General features: G+C 40.4%; 2 protein-coding genes across 4 annotated transcripts in view; one reads left to right on the top strand and one right to left on the bottom strand.

Annotated features, from left to right (window-relative positions):
• Positions 1 to 2,284: 2,284 nt before the first annotated feature.
• LOC140373461 (myelin basic protein-like) overlaps positions 2,285 to 19,869 on the bottom strand; it is a 68,703-nt gene continuing 51,118 nt past the window's right edge. The window contains exon 7 of the mRNA XM_072459957.1: positions 2,285 to 2,296. The gene's annotated coding sequence lies outside the window, so the exon portion shown is untranslated. The remainder of the gene's footprint in view (positions 2,297 to 19,869) is intronic.
• Positions 15,150 to 19,869, top strand: part of LOC140373665 (zinc finger protein 236-like) — a 38,037-nt gene continuing 33,317 nt past the window's right edge. For all 3 annotated transcript variants that reach the window (XM_072460279.1, XM_072460278.1, XM_072460277.1), the window contains exons 1-2: positions 15,150 to 15,254; positions 16,398 to 16,528. In XM_072460279.1, the coding sequence (XP_072316380.1) occupies positions 15,203 to 15,254; positions 16,398 to 16,528 (183 nt within the window). In that variant the 5' untranslated portion in view covers positions 15,150 to 15,202. The remainder of the gene's footprint in view (positions 15,255 to 16,397; positions 16,529 to 19,869) is intronic.

Genomic DNA, 19,869 nt, shown 5'->3' with positions numbered 1-19,869 from the left:
ACTGATAAAGATGGATTTAGAGTCGTCCCTCGGCGCTTCCTGAAACCCCTTTAGAGCCCGCACGTGGCTTCTCCTGCATTAAATGGAACTATCTGCTATTGTCTCATCAGCGAAAAGTTGTTGATTCTGTTAAAGATCGGAGAAGTACTCGAATACTGCAATGTAACGTAATAAAACGCAAATTCGGACACACGTTTCAAATTTAAGCAACAACGAGGTCTAAATAAGGTCTAAATAAGTACAGAATCGCACCGTGTAATTGTGTCCGTTTCTCTACAACGCTGTTATGGTCAACTTGCTTTATGTCCTCACACCACGTCACGTACTGTGAAGAGAAGATGTTACATTATGAGGTTTATTGCATGGAATATATGTGTATATATATATATTTTGAACAGCACACAATTATGTTTTGGGAGTGCATAAGTAGGTAATTACTTGGGTTGATTTCCTAGCCTAGTTTTACAATTGGATTTGTGTTTGAGATGACTAATATAGCAACAATGCAATAAGGAAAGACAATTCAGAGCTTCTTTTAATCATATTTTTCATATTTGCAAGTTTCAAAATTGTATAATACAAACTGTCAAAAACAAAGTAAAATATGTTGCTCCATAAATGCAGTGTACAGAAAGGATTTATTCATTAATCAAACAAAGCTCCAGGTTAGCTGAACACATACCAGCTCTTTGCCAGATAAATACGGTTGAGATTAGAAGACTTGTGCAACAGGAAAGTCTTGAATTCTTTAAAATGAGTGTGATCAGCCAATCACATGTAACAAAGCATATCTCTTGTACGTGCCTGCCCTATGACACAGCATGGATTTTCTTCCAGATGCTCAATCCATTAGGGCACATATACAGTAGCCATGCTGTACTGCAGCCGTTTTAATGTACTACCTCTTATTGTTGTGTGTTGGAGTCATCAGTAATAAGTGTCACTCCATGGCGCTGCTGTGGGTGTTGAGCAGAGGTCAGCCTTGTTTGCTCAGCATGCCTGCTCTGAAAGGGAGCCATGATGGGGACTGCTGATGCACAACTGACTTACGACATACAGACATCTGAACAGTCTTGGATAGCAACAGCAACATCTCAAACGGTCACTGCATTGGAGTCACACACAAACACTCTTTCATCTAAATGCCCTTGATGAAATCTGAACTGCTGAACAGGCCTGATAATAAAGACTTAAAACATAGAGACACACCAAAAGCCCTCTAGTGCAAGATACATGACTAAATGTAGTGCAGCATTCTTGAAATGTGATCTACTCACACCCAAACTAATGTATGCACACAGACGTCCATGTTTACACATGCAGCCTATTTTCAACACTAAACATACTCTGTTTTATTTTGGGAAATCCTAGGAAATCTTTACAATACTTCAGTGTTTTAGACTTTCATAAGATACACAAGATCATAAGATACAAATATACACGCCCGCTCAGCTGGACTGCAGTGCATGTGAGTCACTATTATGATACGTCCTGTTTTAAAAGAACACCCTTAAAACGCCCTTCTTCCTCTTTGCACTTCATTCCCATGTCAGAGGGAATGTCAGGACAAACACAGACCAAGGTGCCCTCTGCCTCAGTCTTTGCCTCTGTGGAGCCCCATGTACAGAAAATCTCCTATGGTTCCTAAGGCTTGAACTCCCCTCTCCAATCGGACAGTCAGTCCACCTTTAAAGACACAGAGATTATTCTTTAAATGATACATATCATTGACAATGATGCAGAGGACAATGTGTGCCTTTTGCACTCTGCAGAGGTATGGCAGAGACTCACACCTCTATAGACTACTCCTACTACTAAGTTCATCATTTAGCAAAACACTATGTTTTTGTTTTAGGCTGTCCAAACTGACATTATTGCCATGGAAAAATACATACTAGATTATGCAAGTGCACTTATTATTAGATTATTATTATTATTGTTATAGATTATGACAAATGTTTATACAACAAAGAATGTAAGATCTATACAATGCCTCACAGATCAATAATAGTATTTATACGGTAGTCGCATGTGAATAAAACAAAAACTGAAATGTCAAACCAAAAACTAATACAATATTTCCTAATGCTATATAGTTTCATTTTGACTATCTTCCATTACTGTCTCTTATGCAGCCACCGTTCCCCAAGCATCTAAACGTGCCATGTCACTAAAGCTTATGAAACCATTACTACTACTACTAGAAGTGTATACAGTGTATAGAAGTTGCCTGCTACCTGGACATGCCACCTTTACAAGTTTTTTTCCAGTGACTGACACCATCAGCCCCCTTGTGCTCAATTAGCTTGTAGTGCATTAGCAACCGCATGCTAATTGTCAGCTGGCAGAGAAGTGTAAGGAGAACCCTACCTCAGGGAGCGTTGGTGGAGGAGAGATGGGCGGGTGAATGGGTGGGAGAAGTGGGGGTTGAGACTGGTGGTGCTGATGTGCTTTGTTGCCAAACTACCCAATGAGCATTATACGGCACAGTATCAGAACAGCACAAGGGAACCCAGAGCTTTGCCATGTGAAATATTTATTAGATATCATATTACCTTGTTTGAATGAAGCTCTGTTTTATTTTGTTGTTCTTCAAATGGAATCCACATATTCCACAGCTGATAACTGCACTGTCACTTATCGTCTCCTGTGTGCCGTTAGGGCAGCTGTAGCAAAGGTTTTCATTTTTATTGTTAATTATACATAGGGAAGTCACATTCTCTTCCACTTTTTTACTTGATCTCAAACTGCTTTTGGAATGACTTCTCTTCTTGCTAAAATACACTCACATCATTGTTCAATTTAACGTCTCTCTAAATGTTCTATACCTGTTTCTGGAAACAGTCTTTTCTCCTTATCAGATTTTTTAGATAGAGAAAGACGGCTAATTCAACAACTTGAAATTGTTTAGGGCGGTGTTCTTAAACAGATGAACTTCATGTGCATTAAAAGGATCAAAAGAAATGCTTTAGAGAAATAAATGGGCCAAGAAAGACAAAAAATGTTGCTGATAATTCACAGCAGCATTAAAAGGCTGCCTCTTGCAGTTGTTAGTCAGGGTGTGGGTACAGTGAAGCAAAGGGAGGGGTTGTTGAAATGTCCTATACCGTACAAAGGAAGGTGACTGATTGAGAAGTCCCAGGTTGTGTTCTGTCGCTAATATAGTTATGTGGCGTAATCGTGCAATAATAACATCCTAATCCCATCTGCTATGAAAAACTGTGTACTGCGTGTGACAGTGATTGTGGTCATTTCCTGTCAGTGTGCATATGCAGTGTAGTGTGTGTGTGATTGCATGTGTGTGTGTGTGTGTGTGTGTGTGTGTGTGTGTGTGTGTGTACGTGTGCGCGTGCGTGTACAGTGGCAGTGCGTTTTAAGCAGCGGTGACTGCGAGAGGCACCCTGATGGATACAGGATCATACTGCAGAGCTGACATTGTCTTCAGTTCTCCTCCTCTTCCTCCCTCCTTCACCCTCCCTTACTGTCTGCTTGCCTTTCAGCACATTCATCTGTGTAAAAAAAAACACAGAATCAGGAGAGAGTATCCAGCCACTTGCAAGTACAATGAAAGATGCAACCTTATAAAAAACTGCCTCTACGGAAAGCCCATGTAAAAGGATAGTGTTTTCAAGAAGAAGCACAAAGGCATATATTCCCTACAGCAAAAGTAATGTACCTGCCTACTCCTTCCTTGTTCCTGCATCGAGTGTATTACACCCACATGCTCTCCCTTAGCTCATTGAGCCATGCATGCTCCCAAGACAAGAAACAAGAAAGAAAAACAAAGGCACACTGGGAGAACCACAGCAGGAATTTCATCAAATGTTATGTCACTTTGTCTTGACATTAAACTAAAAGAACACTGTTAAGATCCTGCATCTGTCTAACAAGGCAAAGAGGAAGTGGAGCAGGCAGCAGAGGTGGTGCCTTGCCACGCACACATGCAGTTTGTTTTACTGGTGACAGAGACCCTGTTACATGGGGCTCTACACAGAGGAAGGGAAGTCCTGTCGTAGCCCTTTAATTCAGCACACACAGAGTGGCTCTGTCTGTCCGCAGGTTCAAAGGAGATGGGAGGGAAAGGGTGGGAGCGTGTGTGTGGTAAGGAAAAGGTGCCTAAAGCTTGTTTACGTTGCACATACAATATTATACTGTGTTGCATGGATGGACGCCTGCTGCTTTTTTCCAGGGCTGTGTTTTACATTGTGCTTCAAGATCAAGCAAGCGGAAATGTAGCAGCAGTGCATTGTTTGATATTTTGGAGTTAAGTTGGGATAAAGGTTGATTGTGAAGTTCACATCACATTCAAATGATTTAAATGATTCTACAGTTATACAGTAATCATAACACATATGTTTGGTGGTGATTTACTCACATACACTTAATATAGCTGACTGACTTAAGTAAAAAAAGGGCTAGTGCAATGTTATCTTTTCTGTGGGCAAATACTTGTTTACTAATGAGGTCCTAAAAGGCAGAATTAGGGTCAATGTATCAAAGTAATGTAGAAATTTCGATTATTCTTTACTTTAGTTGTAAGCTTGTAAAAAATATATAATTATTCAATTTTAGTGAATTGAAGATGAAGTGGTGCCTCTTGATAAAATTCTCATGTTGAATACCGTACAGTTTTTTTTTTCATTTATATAGGAATTATTGCTTTGTCTGAGTCATAGCTGACAATTACTTCAATGATAAATTAGGTGCGATTAATTGCTCAGCTGTGAGCTTGCAAAAGGAATAATAGGCTAAGGGTATTCCTATTCCTAAAGGTGATTTTGTTGTACAAGCATACATGTAGGACCTTATGCCGTTCATGTTCCGAAGAGTCTATACATCAGCATGTGTGGAAAGTTATTCCCCACAGCCCCATATGTTGAAAGCTGTCATATTAGTGCTGCCATCATTCGTGTGATGATGTTGTAATTAACACATTGCTCTGGTTGTGCTGCCTGTTTGACATTGTGTCTGACATTGAATCCGGTGGTAGACAAGCGCTCAGAGGCATGTGATGGGTATGCCGTGGAGGCGGGTCTGGACTCCAGGCGACACACCATATGATATTGATTATCTTTTGTTTGGCTATCTCTGCAGCTTCTTGCCCTAAAGGACTTAACTCGCATTATTGTCTGGCATGAGGCTCTGTAACTCCAATATAGTGAGGCCCTTCAAGCAGCTGTAATGCACTCCTGTTGAAAAGTAGCTGAGGGATCCAACAAGGAGCAAAGTGTTTCACTTGCTATTTTCAAGTAGAGTAGCACAGGAAAAGAATGTGAAACCATTTCCAGTGACATATGAAAACGCCTGACACTGTCATTCTAATCGCTTAATTAACATTTACATACAAGAACTGGAAGGATAGCAAATATTAAATATTTACTAAACAGAAATAATACAATGTATATTGTTTTGTTGAAGGCAAAGTATTTTTCTGGTGTCTGGCCCAGGCTTGTTTCCATGGAGATGTTATTACTTTGGAATGTTCCACGTTATGGTATTAAACTGTCTTGTATTTATTACAATTGCTAGTATTGCTCAAAACATTTTTTAAGATGCATTCTTACAATGCATCCGTACAAAAATGTTACGTATGTGACTTTTTACTTTACGATTGTGATCTATAAAAAGACAGCTTTCGAAATGAGCGGTCCAGTTCAAAAACTCTGAACTGAGCAAGTAAGCGATCTGTGCTTAGAGAGACGAGACATAAGGATGAGGACATTTATGAGAGTTTTTGTTTTGTCCGTACGTGCACTTTTAGTAAGAATTCAATGTTAAGTTATGAATGAGACCCCTGATGATGTCAGCTGCTTGTTTCCATGGTACAATAAATGCCATACTGTGGCACATTTAGCAAATATAACATCTTCAAGGAGACAAGCAGGTGACAGACTCTCCACCAAAAAAGTTACAAAGTGCATCGAAACTAACATCAGGCTATTTATCACTAAATCCCTTCTACAAGGAGAAGCTCTTAAGAGAGAAGTTCTTGCACATTTAGATATGTGAATATCAGCTTGTCAGTACAGGATGCTACATGATACTAACTCTACTGTGGTTAAAGTCATGCTTATTGGTGAAGTCAGTTTTTCGGCTTGAAAGATCTGCAGCAGGGTTACCTTTTTTTTCCACACATCCATCAGCCTTCTGTGTGATGAAGGGAACAATGTACTACTAGCCAAACAAAGTCAGCAAAGAGTGGCACTGTTTTTGCCAGTGATCGTTATCATTGACACACAGCAGTCATATGGCAAAGGCTCATTCACTCTCAAAAGTCTAATGAATTGCCTTCCACTTGGTTTGATCACGATGCCCTAATCCAAATGTGGAATTCCTACATTGATTTTCATTAGATGCACACTTTCATTACTATCTGCACTTTGTGTATTAAGAGCTGCCACGACAAGGGAAATTTGACCATAATGAGATCAATAAAGTTCTATCTTATTTTTTAATGTGATGTTGAAATACTAAATGATGAGAAATATATCAAACAAATAAACACAAAAAATATAAGCAGTATATGGTAGTAATCTAACATATATAAATGACCAAACACGGCCCAATTACCTCAATTTGAGCGTTTATAATGTGTTACTTCCCCCTCCGAATACATCTAAGGCCAAGGTGTGCGTTCTTTGTGTAGCTGTGCGTGCTGCTTTGGTGTGTTGACTTTCCTGCTTATGCCACAGACAGCTGTTGTTTGACTTGCCCCCGAGTGCTCAAACTGACAATGCAATTAATCCAAAAGAAGCCGTAGAAAACAGTGGTAGCTATGAAGACATACTCCAAATTTGCCTGAACAACAAGTGAGCCATCCAGCCATCCAACTTTTACTCACTTCATTTCCCTACCACACCAACCCCCAGCCCTGTTTGCAAAATCGAGCTCAAAGCACCACACGCACACACACACACACACACACACACTGAACATGTACACACGTACGCACACACACACACACAGACAGCTTTTGTAGTAACAATAGTCCCGCACACGGAAGCTAGTCTAAACAGCTGAGAGTACAAGTTTAGTTCATACCAAAATAATGAACGTATAGTGTATTATGTTCCGTGTTTGTTAGTTTCATTACTATCTCAAACTATTAAGAGAAACCTGTTGCCACAAGCTGCCAAAACTTAATCAACAAATGAGGAATGAGTCAGGCGACAATGGCATACATGTTCAGTCATGTGTATGTGTTTTTCATTATGATAGCGATAATAGTATTTTGAAAAAAAGTAGTTTAAGCAGCTATAGAGGAAGGTGAGGGAGGAAATCATGGTAAGCCTGTGTTTTTTGTCAGATGGGGGATGGGTGCTTTTTTAGATTGTCCCTCCTCCCTCTTCCCCTGTCTGTTTTTTTCCCCTCTCTCATCTTTGTTCAAGGGCTGCCCTGCTTCAGCACCCTTACCACTCTGAGAAAAGTCACAACAAAAAAGTCAAAAGTGTGCATTTGGAAATAAAAAAAGTCCTCCTGGGTATACTTAAACGATTCTAAGACTTATAATAATGCGGTTGTGGGTTTGTCTTTGAGGATTCATGGGAATGAGTGGGCGGGGTGTCAGGGGAGGTGCTGTGAAGTGAACATAACTATTTCAATTATGTTTTATAGCTTACAAAACCCCCACAAGGGATCATCACAATACTTAAATCATTGTTGTATTTTACATTCAAAAGTATGCATGTTATCTGTTGCCACAAAGAATAAACTGTCTAGGACATGCGTCTTCAAACATCTTTGTTTTTATGCTACAAGTGGCTCTGCTGTATCTCTCCCATTTTAATCAGCACAGATGACGCACAACATTTCCATCTTCGTCCTTATGCTGAGGGTAGGCAGGGAGCACAAAGGCCCTCACACTAGGAAAACTCACTCCTCTCTCCCGGTCTCCTGGACAATGCCTGCGTGCCTCTCATTTGTAAATCACTTAAAAGCATGACAAATGTCCAATGGAAACTTTCAGGGCGTCTCTCTTGAGAGCAAGTCCCGCATTCACTCTGTTCCAACCCATATTGTATCAAAATGAACAGTGTGTACGTATTTTGAATTAGTTGAATTTGACTGTTGTGCACTGTAACAGAAGGGGGTTTATTGTTGTTTATTAGCTCGACGGAGTTTAAATAGACCACTATTTTAGTTGATTAATTATTATATTGGGATTAAAAAGGTTTTAAATGGTGATTGGCAAAGAGAAGAAGGCGTGGAGTGAGTTAGCTGAAATTTGTGGGGAAATAGTGAGTTTAAGCTTCCTTTTTACATAATGAAGACACAGTTTACTAGTACTCATCTGTATGCAAAGTTATTATTGCATTGGCTAAGTGCAGTTTGGATTAGATGCATAATTAGATTTTAGAGATGTTGAATAATTTCGAGAGCCCTCTTTACTCAATTAATCAATGCACAAGGCAGGTATTTTGTCGACCAGGAATTTCTTTAGTTGACTAGAGCCCTAATGTTTAAGCAATGTGAAGACTGATATTTAAAACAGAGACTTAGTATTGATAACACACGACTCTCAAAGATAGAATATGAAATGTGAACCTTTTCAAGGATGCCATTAGCAGTCACATACTGCGCACACAGACGTTGGTGTGATTGTGATCGCATAGTCCATATTTCAATTTATCTAACATAAACACAATGTTACTTAAGGACTCAATGACAAAACTTTGTCCAAGCAGAAATCAACCCTCTGACCTTCAGGTTGGGGGGCAGTGCTTTAACTACTTAGCCACTGTCGCCCATTTTATAAACAAGATAGTTTCCAATGTGATGCGCACAATAACAATATAAAACTGATATTTACCTCAAAATATTCATTTTTATTAATTTCAAATAAATGGAACTAGATGTAAACAAATGAACGTTACAATTGTTACCACAATATTTTATATTTTGATTAAAGAGTTTCTTATTTTAGCTTATGAGACATATTTGTTTTTTCATGTATTATTTAAGAAGACATTTGCATAGTAAAAGAAAGAGTGAACCGAATACAAAAACAATAGAGCCTTTTCACATGTATAATCCTGTAAAGAGCCACAGAGTGAGACTTACTGTGTTGGCATGTGACGGGGCCAGTCAGAAAGGCTTTACAGACGTTTGCTCTGTGGGATCTGAAAACAGCCCTGGGGTTGTGGTATTTACCTGAAACATATAAGAACATGTTAATAAAATGCATTTGTATTGTTACTATCACAATTTGGGCTTTGTAATATTTTGAGTTGAAGGTTATTGTGCAACAATTTATTTTTTTTTTTTTTTTTTTTTTCAAAGCTACGCCTTTTGTCAAAAGACAAATATATACAAAGCCTTGAATGTACAGCATTATATTCTAAGCCTTTTTGGATAGTTCTAACCAGACGGTATATTATCTGTTGACTGTACAAGACTGTTTCTGTCGTAGACTTCAGCAAACTCTGGATGTGTTTGCAAACAAAAGCAGATGTCACAACCTGTAACTGTCACATTGAGGAACATGACACAAATGAAGTAAATACAAATCAGTGATGTACAGAAACTACACGACAGGGTGAGTAACAAAGTATTTCACTAAACAGTTTTCACTGCTTACCATTCTCTGGACAATTGCAACAAATCCTGTGTTTTGTATTCACTAATAAATGTGAGCAATAGCACCCTCAAAGATGCTGAGCAATAAAAAATATATATTGTATAAAAAATGAATACCGTATTGCCACTGCTTGTCCCACCACAGATCTGACCTGTAACTTAGATAGAAAAGCCATACTGCCATACTGTGAAAGCAAGTGGTGTACTCTCCTCCTGAAATGTTATACAATCAAGTAGTAAATGAAACATATTTATTCACACTGCAAATCAATCAGGGTAGTAAAAAAAATAGGGGTTGGTGATGTTGAGAAAAAGAAAATCAATAACAATAGTCAGATGATATTATGTCAATCCAACAAAAGTGTCTTTAAACGTATTAGTTGAGGTAATTATCAAACAAATGTGAAAGGTCTGTAAAATGAATCACAAAACTGCAGAAATATCCATATGCACATCCAAATATTTTATAACTTTGTTCCTTCTTTTTTTTTCTTTTTTTAGCTACTTTTGTAGAATACACTCGATATACTCTTCAAAACAAAATTCACAACTACGTTTCAAAATATAACCCACCTTAGAATTAAACTTGCTAATTCCTATGACATACAATGTATATTTGTTCATTCAAACAATCTGTCTGTTCTCTGTTTGAGTTGATACAGCCATCACATCTAAATGACTCAACCATAAATATGTCCCTATGAAAAATGAATGAGGTATACTTTGTCAAAGGATACATTTTTATCCCTGCACATGGTTTCAACACCTTCATTAGATGTCTGGCCAACCCCCTGTGGATTGTTTTAGTGTGTTGCTAATGCTATACATTTCACTTTACATCAGATTGGCAGATAACTTGAATTAGTTTAAGTCTATTTCCTCTGCATTATTCTTAGAAACGAGTCAGTGTATTTCCTCATTTGTCCACGAGTGGAGCTAATTCAGTTTGCTCCATTTTAAGTGTCTTTGTTATCCTAACAACTCATTCCATACATTTGCACATCCCAGCCCTCATACAGCCACCACAAGCACCACCCCATGTCTTTGTATGAGACCCCTGCCTCTTGCCTATTGTCATGTTAATTACCTGTTTGCTCTGTTTTGCAGGAACTCGCCATCCATCAAAGCGTCTCTGTGCTTTTCATCTCACACAGTGCATCTCTACCTGTAATTAGGTTTGGATGAGGCCGAGGATGGATTTAGTTAGCGCCGTGCAGAGGAGAAGACATTATAGGACGTCTCCATGGCTGTTCTGGGACCAGTCTTTTAATGGTGTCTAATTGATCTGGTGCAGCCATGGAGCCGCTGTTTTCTGGGGAAAGGAAAAGACTCAAGAATATGCACTTACCAGTGCTACGTCAATGGAAGAAAAAAAGTGTAGTTATTTAAGCAATTTAAGTGAGTATACTGGGTAAAAAGGGTATATGTCTGTGTAGTCTATAATATAATTCATATTTAGGAACAGCAAGACTCTCTCTACACTCTTATCCCAGACTGTCAGGATTTTCTCAACATATAATTAGAGGTGACCAATATCAAAAAATATGAATTATATATATATATATATATATATATATATATATATATATATATATATGTGTGTGTGTGTGTGTGTGTATGTGTGTGTTTATGTTTATGTGTGTGTGTTTATGTTTATGTTAGATATAAATCCAAAAGGATTGATGATGATGATGAAGTGCATAGGCCGTCACCCCAGACAGATATACTGCAATACTTGCCGTGTATTGCAGGTGTTATCATGCTTTTTCTGGTTGCTTTGCTCTCTGCCGGTCTCAGGTGAGTGTGCACTGTATTGCCAGGTACAAAGGCTGACTAGGGCTTATTTTTATGAGAGTATATTCGTATTTATAGTGACAGAGAGGAGAGAGGCAGCGCTATGTTCAGAATAATTTATAATCCAGATGTGTGGGAGCCAGAGGGAAATCAATACAGACGATGACTCTGAGTCTGAACCCAGGTGATGAGTCCAGTGTCATAATGCAGCATGGACCGGCAGGGACTAATATTTAACAATGATCTGGAGTGAGCAGCTGGGTGCGCTTTGTCAGCTTTTAACAAGGCCGGCTAATCACAGCAAATGCCATTATTGCTATTCCAAACAAGAGTTAATTATAATTAGCAAATGAGATAACAATTTGGCATCAGATTATCCAAGTCAATAGGGCTGCACAAGAATATGTAATAGCTACATGTATAATTATGAAAATAACCAGAACATTAAATACATTTCAGTCAATTAGAGATTGTGACGGTGAAAACATATTTTATCTATGTATTTTGTTTAGAGTAGACATATTTAGACCAATTTGTTTGTTTGTTTAGCACATTATATATTTTCACTGTTATATTTTTGGTTTATTACATGTTGTTTCTGTGCAATTATTGTGCATTGCTTATTTTCAAATATTGTACAGAGTTATTTTAAGGTAAATGACTCTTTACCAGTACAAATTGTGTAAATTGGCTTCGTTTTTGATACCCTAAATTAAAAATGTAGATAAGCTTGTGTTTATGTTCCTTGAGTAAGCCAGCCTTATGCACTGACCACACTGCTGCTCTGACCTTCAGCTTGAAATGAAAGCGTCTGATGCCGCTGGTGTGTTTGGAGGAGCTTTCTCTTACCGAAGATGGACAGCCATGCATTATTGATTACAAAACACTTCTGCAATGCTATTTTATCTTTTCCAGCGCAGGTGAGCATGAATTGGGCTTCACTATGCACCGGCCCACAGACGAGTTTGTCTTAAGGAGGGAATATGTTGTAATTGGCTTGTGTGGTTTGATAAAATACTGCTCCCCTCCTCCTCCTTCTCTCCTCCTTCCTCTGCATAACAATGATAACAACCAGCAGGCGATTGCTGGTTGTCATATGAAAACAACTTCCTTAACTTCACTGTCACTTTTAAGATCCCAAACCAAAATGTCCTCTGATTTTGTTTAGTAAATTCCCTTGTGGGTCGATGTGGGTTAAAGTTTGTCTAAGTCCAAGATGAATGGAAGTGCAAGTCCTGTCTATATGAGTAAACATTTAAATGAGTTGAATTAAGTCCAACTGGATCTAAAATATGGTCAAAATGTTTCTATTGAATTATATTAATAGCTTTCTTATGGCTTTGGGGCTCAAGGGAATTTTGAATATATCAAACCGCATGTGGAACGAGTTATATTTATTAGTTTTTAGTTTCCAATTGTTTCCATTAAATTCCAAATGAGAAATTCTTCAATGCAGTCAATAATCTAAATCAGATTCATCAATAAGTACTTACTCATATACACTCAGTCTCAGATATGGAGCGGGTTGTGTCAGGAATCAGGAGGAATTTAACTCACATAAAACTGAGGCCAAAAGGATAAAGGAACTACTGCAGATGATTTCATGTCTTGACCCCGAAATAAAAAGCATGAAAGTATCTACCACTGTGACACATTCAGCATTGCATCAACAGTCCTATATAGTTGTAATTGTGCGTTTATAATCAACTTTTTTCACAATAAAAGTATGCAATATTCAATGACACCCTGCCATGTGTGAACACTGGACAGTAGCATTATAATATTAAAAAGAAAACTGAATGCGTGAAGGCTCAGTTTAATGGTGACAGTGCTGTGGAGACTGGCCTCACCTTGGCGCTCCCCGTTGCACGCGGTCACCGGGGAGGGCGCCCATGACGACCATGCCTGTCACAAGCTGTTTTCACCACGCTGAAGAGTGATTGGTTTCATGGATCGGGATGGTGCTCTCTAACAGCACAGGGGGGAGTCGGCCACACCTGGGAGAAGAGGCAGTGGCAGGATGTGAAATGTTTCTGAACAAGGTCATTCTGAGGGTCATGGTAAGACCTGTCACCCAGTCCTCAGCATGACTGAGGGATCGACATGTGCTACATACAGAGAATATTTAGTCTCACAGTTTACCCTTTGTTTATGAAGCCAGTGTGCTTTGTTTGTTTGGCTCTGTGCCTCAGGTTCAGAATCATTGTCTCAAATTGAGAAAATAATGACTGTAATGTGAATTGGAAATCAATAAAGGTCCAATATTTTAATTGGTAATTTAGATTAAAGTAATTTGCATAATAGCTTTATATTTAGCAGACATAAGTTACGCAATTCTAAATGCCTGAATTGATATTTCATGATTATGGATTTTCACTCAAATACCCCAACTGACTTTTTATTCCTCTGGCTTTAGCAGTTCTTCGATGGCCTGACTCCCAGGTAGATTAATATCTGATATTGTTGTTAAAGAAAGATCCATTTCAGTAGTGATTTTCTGTAGATAATCAAACTCATCAGTGAAGTGGTGCAAACGAGCTCCACATTTCCAAGTCTGAGTCATATCTAGCCTTAATGTAAAAACTGCACCAGTATCTTTGATGTCAGGACTGGACAGTTTATGTAGCTTTGTAAGATCAACGACAAGCCAAAGGTTGGGAGAACAACAGATACCACTCTCAGCATGGTTTTCACTCTATAGGTTAGAGTAACAGGCAATTTCACTGACAGTCCCACTCCTCCAGCACATGTCAATTTTAATGATTGATCACTCTCCGGACCGTGCTAACAGGAAGGAGAGATGGAGAGGGGAAAACACGCAGGGACAGAGCGAGGGGAGTGGACCATCTCACAAGGTCAGAATAATGTCCAGTCTTTTGTTTTAGTGGTGAGCTCAGTGGCCTGTGCAGCCACTAGAGGACAAGCAGAGCGAGTGGCAGCCTGGCAGGAACAGATGTTCTTACACAATGAACATGCACTTACAGTTGGCTGTGTGTGCTGAGAGTCAGAGGGCGGAGGCTCCTTTTGCAGGACCAAGTAATACACAGGAAAAAGTCACCACTTTTTTACCTGAGGGCTTTACCTCAAAGAGAAAATGCTGCTGAGGCAATCAAGCTTACCTTGTGATTCTCATCTTGCAGAAGCTTAACCCCTACAACAGATTTCTATTCATCTTTAGGCTATCAACATGGACATACAATGTATGTGCGTGTAGCTTATAATCGTTTTAAGCTTGTACAATTTTGGAGCAGACAAGCCTGCATCTTATAATATAATGATTCATATTTTACGTCACACTCATGTTTTTAGTTTTGTATGGGACGCACGTATAGACCAAATGTACCACTACACTACATTGGTACATGGACACCATGTTGTAGGCCTATGTTGTAACATCTAATTACATAGGCCTATTGCCTCCCTCTGCTGGTGTAACGTGATTACACATTTCACAGATAACCACTACATTTGTACATGTACCAAAGCCACAATGTAACCAGTACATTTCAATACATATATTTTAAACAAGAGCTTGTACCCCACATCTTCACATATTCTTTAACCAGTAAGATGAAGAAAAAAACTAAACAAAATATATAGCTACAAACTGGCTATATTAATATTCATAAAAATTCATACGACAAAATACAACATCATGTGGATTTACAATAACCTACGTGAAGCCTAGATGTAATAGAAGTATGTTCTGCAGAGCAAACAGCAGATGTCGCTCTTGTCCGCGGAGCTGCAGCGCCGCTGATGCCACAGATGACGGAGTCGCCATTTTGAAAAGCAAACTGTTCACAGCACACCCGCCCTGAATACTGGAACTATGCCGCGGGGCCGGCCTCGCAAACTGAGAGTTAAAAGCAACGAGGAGACAGGTAACTAGTGCCAAAATGGGACCAATAAAAAATAAATATTTTGAGGTATCTGAATATTTTCGGACCGTCCAGACAAACTACTCCGTAGCTTAGATATTATGAGTTGAATATTGTGTATATAGTCCCCGGATATAGTATTGCGGGTGGGCTTTGCTTTGTGAGGCTGATTGAGGCGGAATGATATTAATAACATTTCGGTGCCTCTTCTTATTGGCTTCCAGTGTAAATTGGCGTCCGCGGGGATAACTGTGTTGCGCTGCTGCGATGCCTTCTATGCTTTTAGATTTCAGTCTTACGCTTTTATACATTTATCGCTAGCTTGTCTTTGCTAACTAGCTCAATAGGCTATCGTTAGCTTAAGGCTAACGTGCTAAAATGTTGCTCATTGTTTTGGTTCTGCAGGACTGTGCGTGCCCAGCTGCACCGTGAACTCTGTGGGCAACTAAGTTGTCACTTGGGTATTGACAACCGACTCGAATTGTTTTATTAAATGCGCTTCACTTTCCCCCTTTACTTTAAAGCGTGATTTCCAGTACTAAAGTTGTTCGGAATAAGTCAACGATAATAAAGACAAATGGTTAAAGTTAACATTAAATTTATCGTGTACACATCAAACAGAACCTGTAACTTGTCATTTATTCTCCTAAATCACTACATTTATGGCACTTTCAATAGGCGAAACGACTTACTTTAGTCACATACTTGTCTTCTGTTAATTCATTGCTTTTCTTTTTTTTAAACTATTGATCAAAACATGACTTGCAGATTAATACAGAGTGAGAGTATTTAATTGATCATGAACCATCCATAGGTTTCAGAATGATGAGAAATTAGGGCTGTTCCCAATTATAATTTGAATATATCATTCAAATGGGAAAAGGCCTCACAATGTTGACATGAAAGCCATTCTATTTCAACCCAAATGCTGCCAGGCTGCTCACACAACATGCTTTTAAAATGTTTTCTCTCTCTGTCCCACTGGGGGGGCAGTTTGAGAACCATTGACGTTCGCACACAATGGACTGTTGCCCAATATAGATAAGGGTCATCTTTTTTGAAAAAATCATGCTTTATCTGGAACACTTAGGTCAGGTCATATCCACTAAAACCCACTTGACCTGAATTGAATTTCCTCATTGTCAGATGCAGATGCCAATAAAGGTGAGAGTCTCAGTGATGGAGAGCTCAAGGACAAGAAGTGCACAACATGTACCCAAACCTTTTCCACTGAGAGCCAGCTGCAGAAGCACCTGCGAGAACATGAGAGCGATAAGGCAAGTCCACACTACACAATAAATGCATTCCAATTGTTTTCCACCATCAATGTCACACAATCACATCATCTTTCTTTACTCCAACCAAACCAAAAACTGCCTGAGAAATTCAGTTACAATTGGTATAAAACAAACAAACCACATTGAACATTGTAGACTTGTCTGGGGAAAAGTAAATAATATACAGATGTAGTTAAGGCTGCACAAATTATTGCCATCGAATCAAAGCAAGTTGCAATTATTTAGATAATAGCATGTCCTCTGCAGATGACAGTATTCTACTTGTTTTACAAATCTAATAACAATCATAATACTTGTCACAAAAGATGCAATTTTTGTGTATGTCAAAGTGCAGCCCTAGTTATAGTTATCAGTAATAAGCAAGTATTTTCCCTGTTAATACGACCATATTTATTTAGCCTACGCCTAGACAAGGCATGAGTTTGTCTGTGTGGAGAACAAAGTGGAGCACAGGGAATGATGTGAAGTACATTTGGCATTTAAAGGGAAAATAAGCTCTTGACCTCCATGCCTCCAAGGGCACGTAAGGGGGAGATGCTTGTAGGTTAGAGAATAGCGTTACATTTAGGCCCTGTGAGTTTAAAAGTCAGCGGTGTTGTGTTTTTTGTGACATCGTTACATTGCAGAAGTCTTATTCTTTTCCCTTTGAGCTCCGGAATGTTTATCAGGAGCTTAAATGTTGTGGAGTAGTCTACATGTCTGAAGCCCTGGACTAAAACTGTGAGGAGACCTTGCTCAACACCCGGTCTGGAGAGACGGGAGATGGCGGAGGAGAGTGGATCGGGGATGGAAGACATTCTGGACGGCGTGGAGGAGCAGCCTTTTCTGCCTGCACGTGCCCGGAAACGTAAAAAGTCCCTTAGCTCGTCCGAGGGTTCTGGGAATGAGCAGCAGGATGAGGCTGAAGCTATTGATATCCGGGGTGAGAGCAGAGACTGTAAGGTGATCATAAAGCTTGCACAGGATAGTGCATCCTTTAAGGAGTGGAATTCAGTGGCATTGTCAAAGAGCCTAACTGTAGCTGTGGGAGTGATCAAGAGTGCGAGTGTCCTTAGAGATGGCTCGCTGCTGGTCGTGTGCAAGGACGCGGCTCAGCAACGGAAGGCGATTGGAACTAAACGTCTGGGTGGAAAGGACATTCTTGTGTCTGATGCTGAAAGAAACACGGTCAGAGGAGTTATCGTAGGTGTCCCTACGGCGACGTCTGTGGATGAAGTTAAGGAGAATTTGACTGGAGTTACGGTGGTGGACGCTAGGCGTTTGAAGGTGACCCGGTTTGGGGTAAGATGTGACAGCTTGTCGGTAATGGTAACACTTGAAGGGAGGTGCCTGCCTAGTAAGGTGTTCATTGGGTACATGTGCTATAGCGTCAGGCCATATGTTCCGCCGCCCCTGCGTTGCTTTAAGTGCCAGCGCTTTGGGCATATTGCAGCGGTCTGTAGAGGGAAGCAAAGATGTGGTAAATGTGCAGGAGATCATGAGTATGGGAAGTGTGACGTGGGTGCAAAACTGAAGTGCTGTAACTGTGGGGAAGAACATAGCTCTGCCTACGGGGGATGCAGGTTTAGCAAAAGAGCTGCTGAGGTGCAGAAAATAAAGGTCTCTCAAGATATATCCTATGCAGATGCAGTCAAGAAAGTTTCAAGTAACGAGTTTAGAGTAAATACAGAGAGAGGAGCCAGCGCTGCTCCCAGCCAGGGCGAAATGAGAAAGGCCAGCGTGGCTCCCAAGAAGTGTGAAGGTTTCAAGAGTGGAGGTCCCAAGTGTGCAGGTTCCAGAATTAATGAGAATACCCTGGTTGTGGATAGAGAGGATTTTGTACTCTTTATGGTGGATGTTGTAAACTGTGCTGCTCAGACTCAAAGCAGAACTGAAAGGATCAGGATCATTGCTAAAGCTGCAGGGAGATTCCTTGGAACAAAGGAGCTTGATTGGGCAGATATAGAAAACAGGCTAAAGGCGCTAAATGGGAGTCGGAGTGATGGGGGTCTGCTTTTGGGGAGTCAGAGTGATCAGAGTGACGAGATGGGGGTGGGGGTGGTCTCCTGTCCTCGTCCAGTCTCGTAGACGCACGGCTACCAAGCGGCGACATCAGTGGAAATATTAAAGCCTATAGAATGAAGCCTGAAGAATAAAGCTGTACGGTGGAAGCACCGAACGTCAAAGAAGGAGAGGAAGATGAAGAAGAGTCTCCCTGGAATAAAGCCGGTTGGTCTCTGAAACAACAACAACTATTCTAGTCACAAAGACATATCATGACCTCATGGGCTTTGTAACACCAAAGCAATGGAAGGAGTACTTTTACGGACTACGACAGAGTCTGAGGACTACGACAAAGTCTGAGGAATAAAGTCTGGCGGTAATGCAACACTTGGATGCCAACCGCCATAAAACAACAACAACAACAACAACAACTGCCAAACTCCACACAACACAGCTATAAAGGATATTCAGATCTGCGTGTGAGCCCGTCGGTGGCTTTGTCTGCTATAGCTCCGTGGAAGTTTGTCCCGGCTCCTGTTGATGTTAGCTTGCATGGCAAGCTTAGAGGAGTCGCTGGGAGGGCACCGCAGTTTGCCGTTCAAGCGCTCATCGATAAGCACTCAGGTGATGTGTTTATTTATACCGACGGGTCTAGGGATCCTGAGAGTGGGCGTACTGGCGCCGCTTATTTTGTGCCTGACCTGGGGCTAGCGGTCAAGAAGAGGTTGACAGATCGCCTTTCTGTTTTCACGTCGGAACTTATAGCGATACGGTTGGCGTTGGAATGGGCGGAATCTGCTTTGCAGTGTTGCGGCATTGTGGTGGCCTCTGACAGCCTTTCTGCATTGCAAAGCATTAAATCTGGGAAATCGGATTGCAGACAGGATGTGTTGAATGGCATCTTCTGTCTGATGCTCTCCCTGTCCAGGAAGGATGTGAGGGTTTCCTTCATTTGGGTCCCTGCGCATGTGGGGGTGGATGGTAACGAAATGGCTGATGCACTGGCTAAACGTTCCCTTCGGCGGCCATCAATTGATGTGGCGGTTGAGTTAAGCAAATCTGAAATCAAGCCTGTTATCAAGAGTCATGTGGTCGGCCTTTGGCAGGAATTTTGGAGCCACTGTGTTACTGGACGGCATCTCTATCACATACAGGGTAGTGTGGGTCCTTGCGGGTCTATGGGCAGGAACGCGTGGGAGGAAAGGGCCTTCGCCCGCATGAGGATTGGCCATACTGGACTCAATTGGTCACTGAGTAGGATAGGCAAACATCCGACCGGTCTGTGTGGTCACTGTCGGGTGCCAGAGACTGTCGAGCATGTGCTGATTTGCTGTGAG

The sequence above is a fragment of the Eucyclogobius newberryi genome, unplaced genomic scaffold (assembly GCF_026437365.1).
Source record: "Eucyclogobius newberryi isolate DKJ021-1_F unplaced genomic scaffold, fEucNew1.0.hap1 SCAF_3, whole genome shotgun sequence".
NCBI classification, from domain to species: domain Eukaryota; kingdom Metazoa; phylum Chordata; class Actinopteri; order Gobiiformes; family Gobiidae; genus Eucyclogobius; species Eucyclogobius newberryi.
Note: the sequence above shows the minus strand (reverse complement) of the source record. Positions and strands in the feature narration are given on the sequence as shown.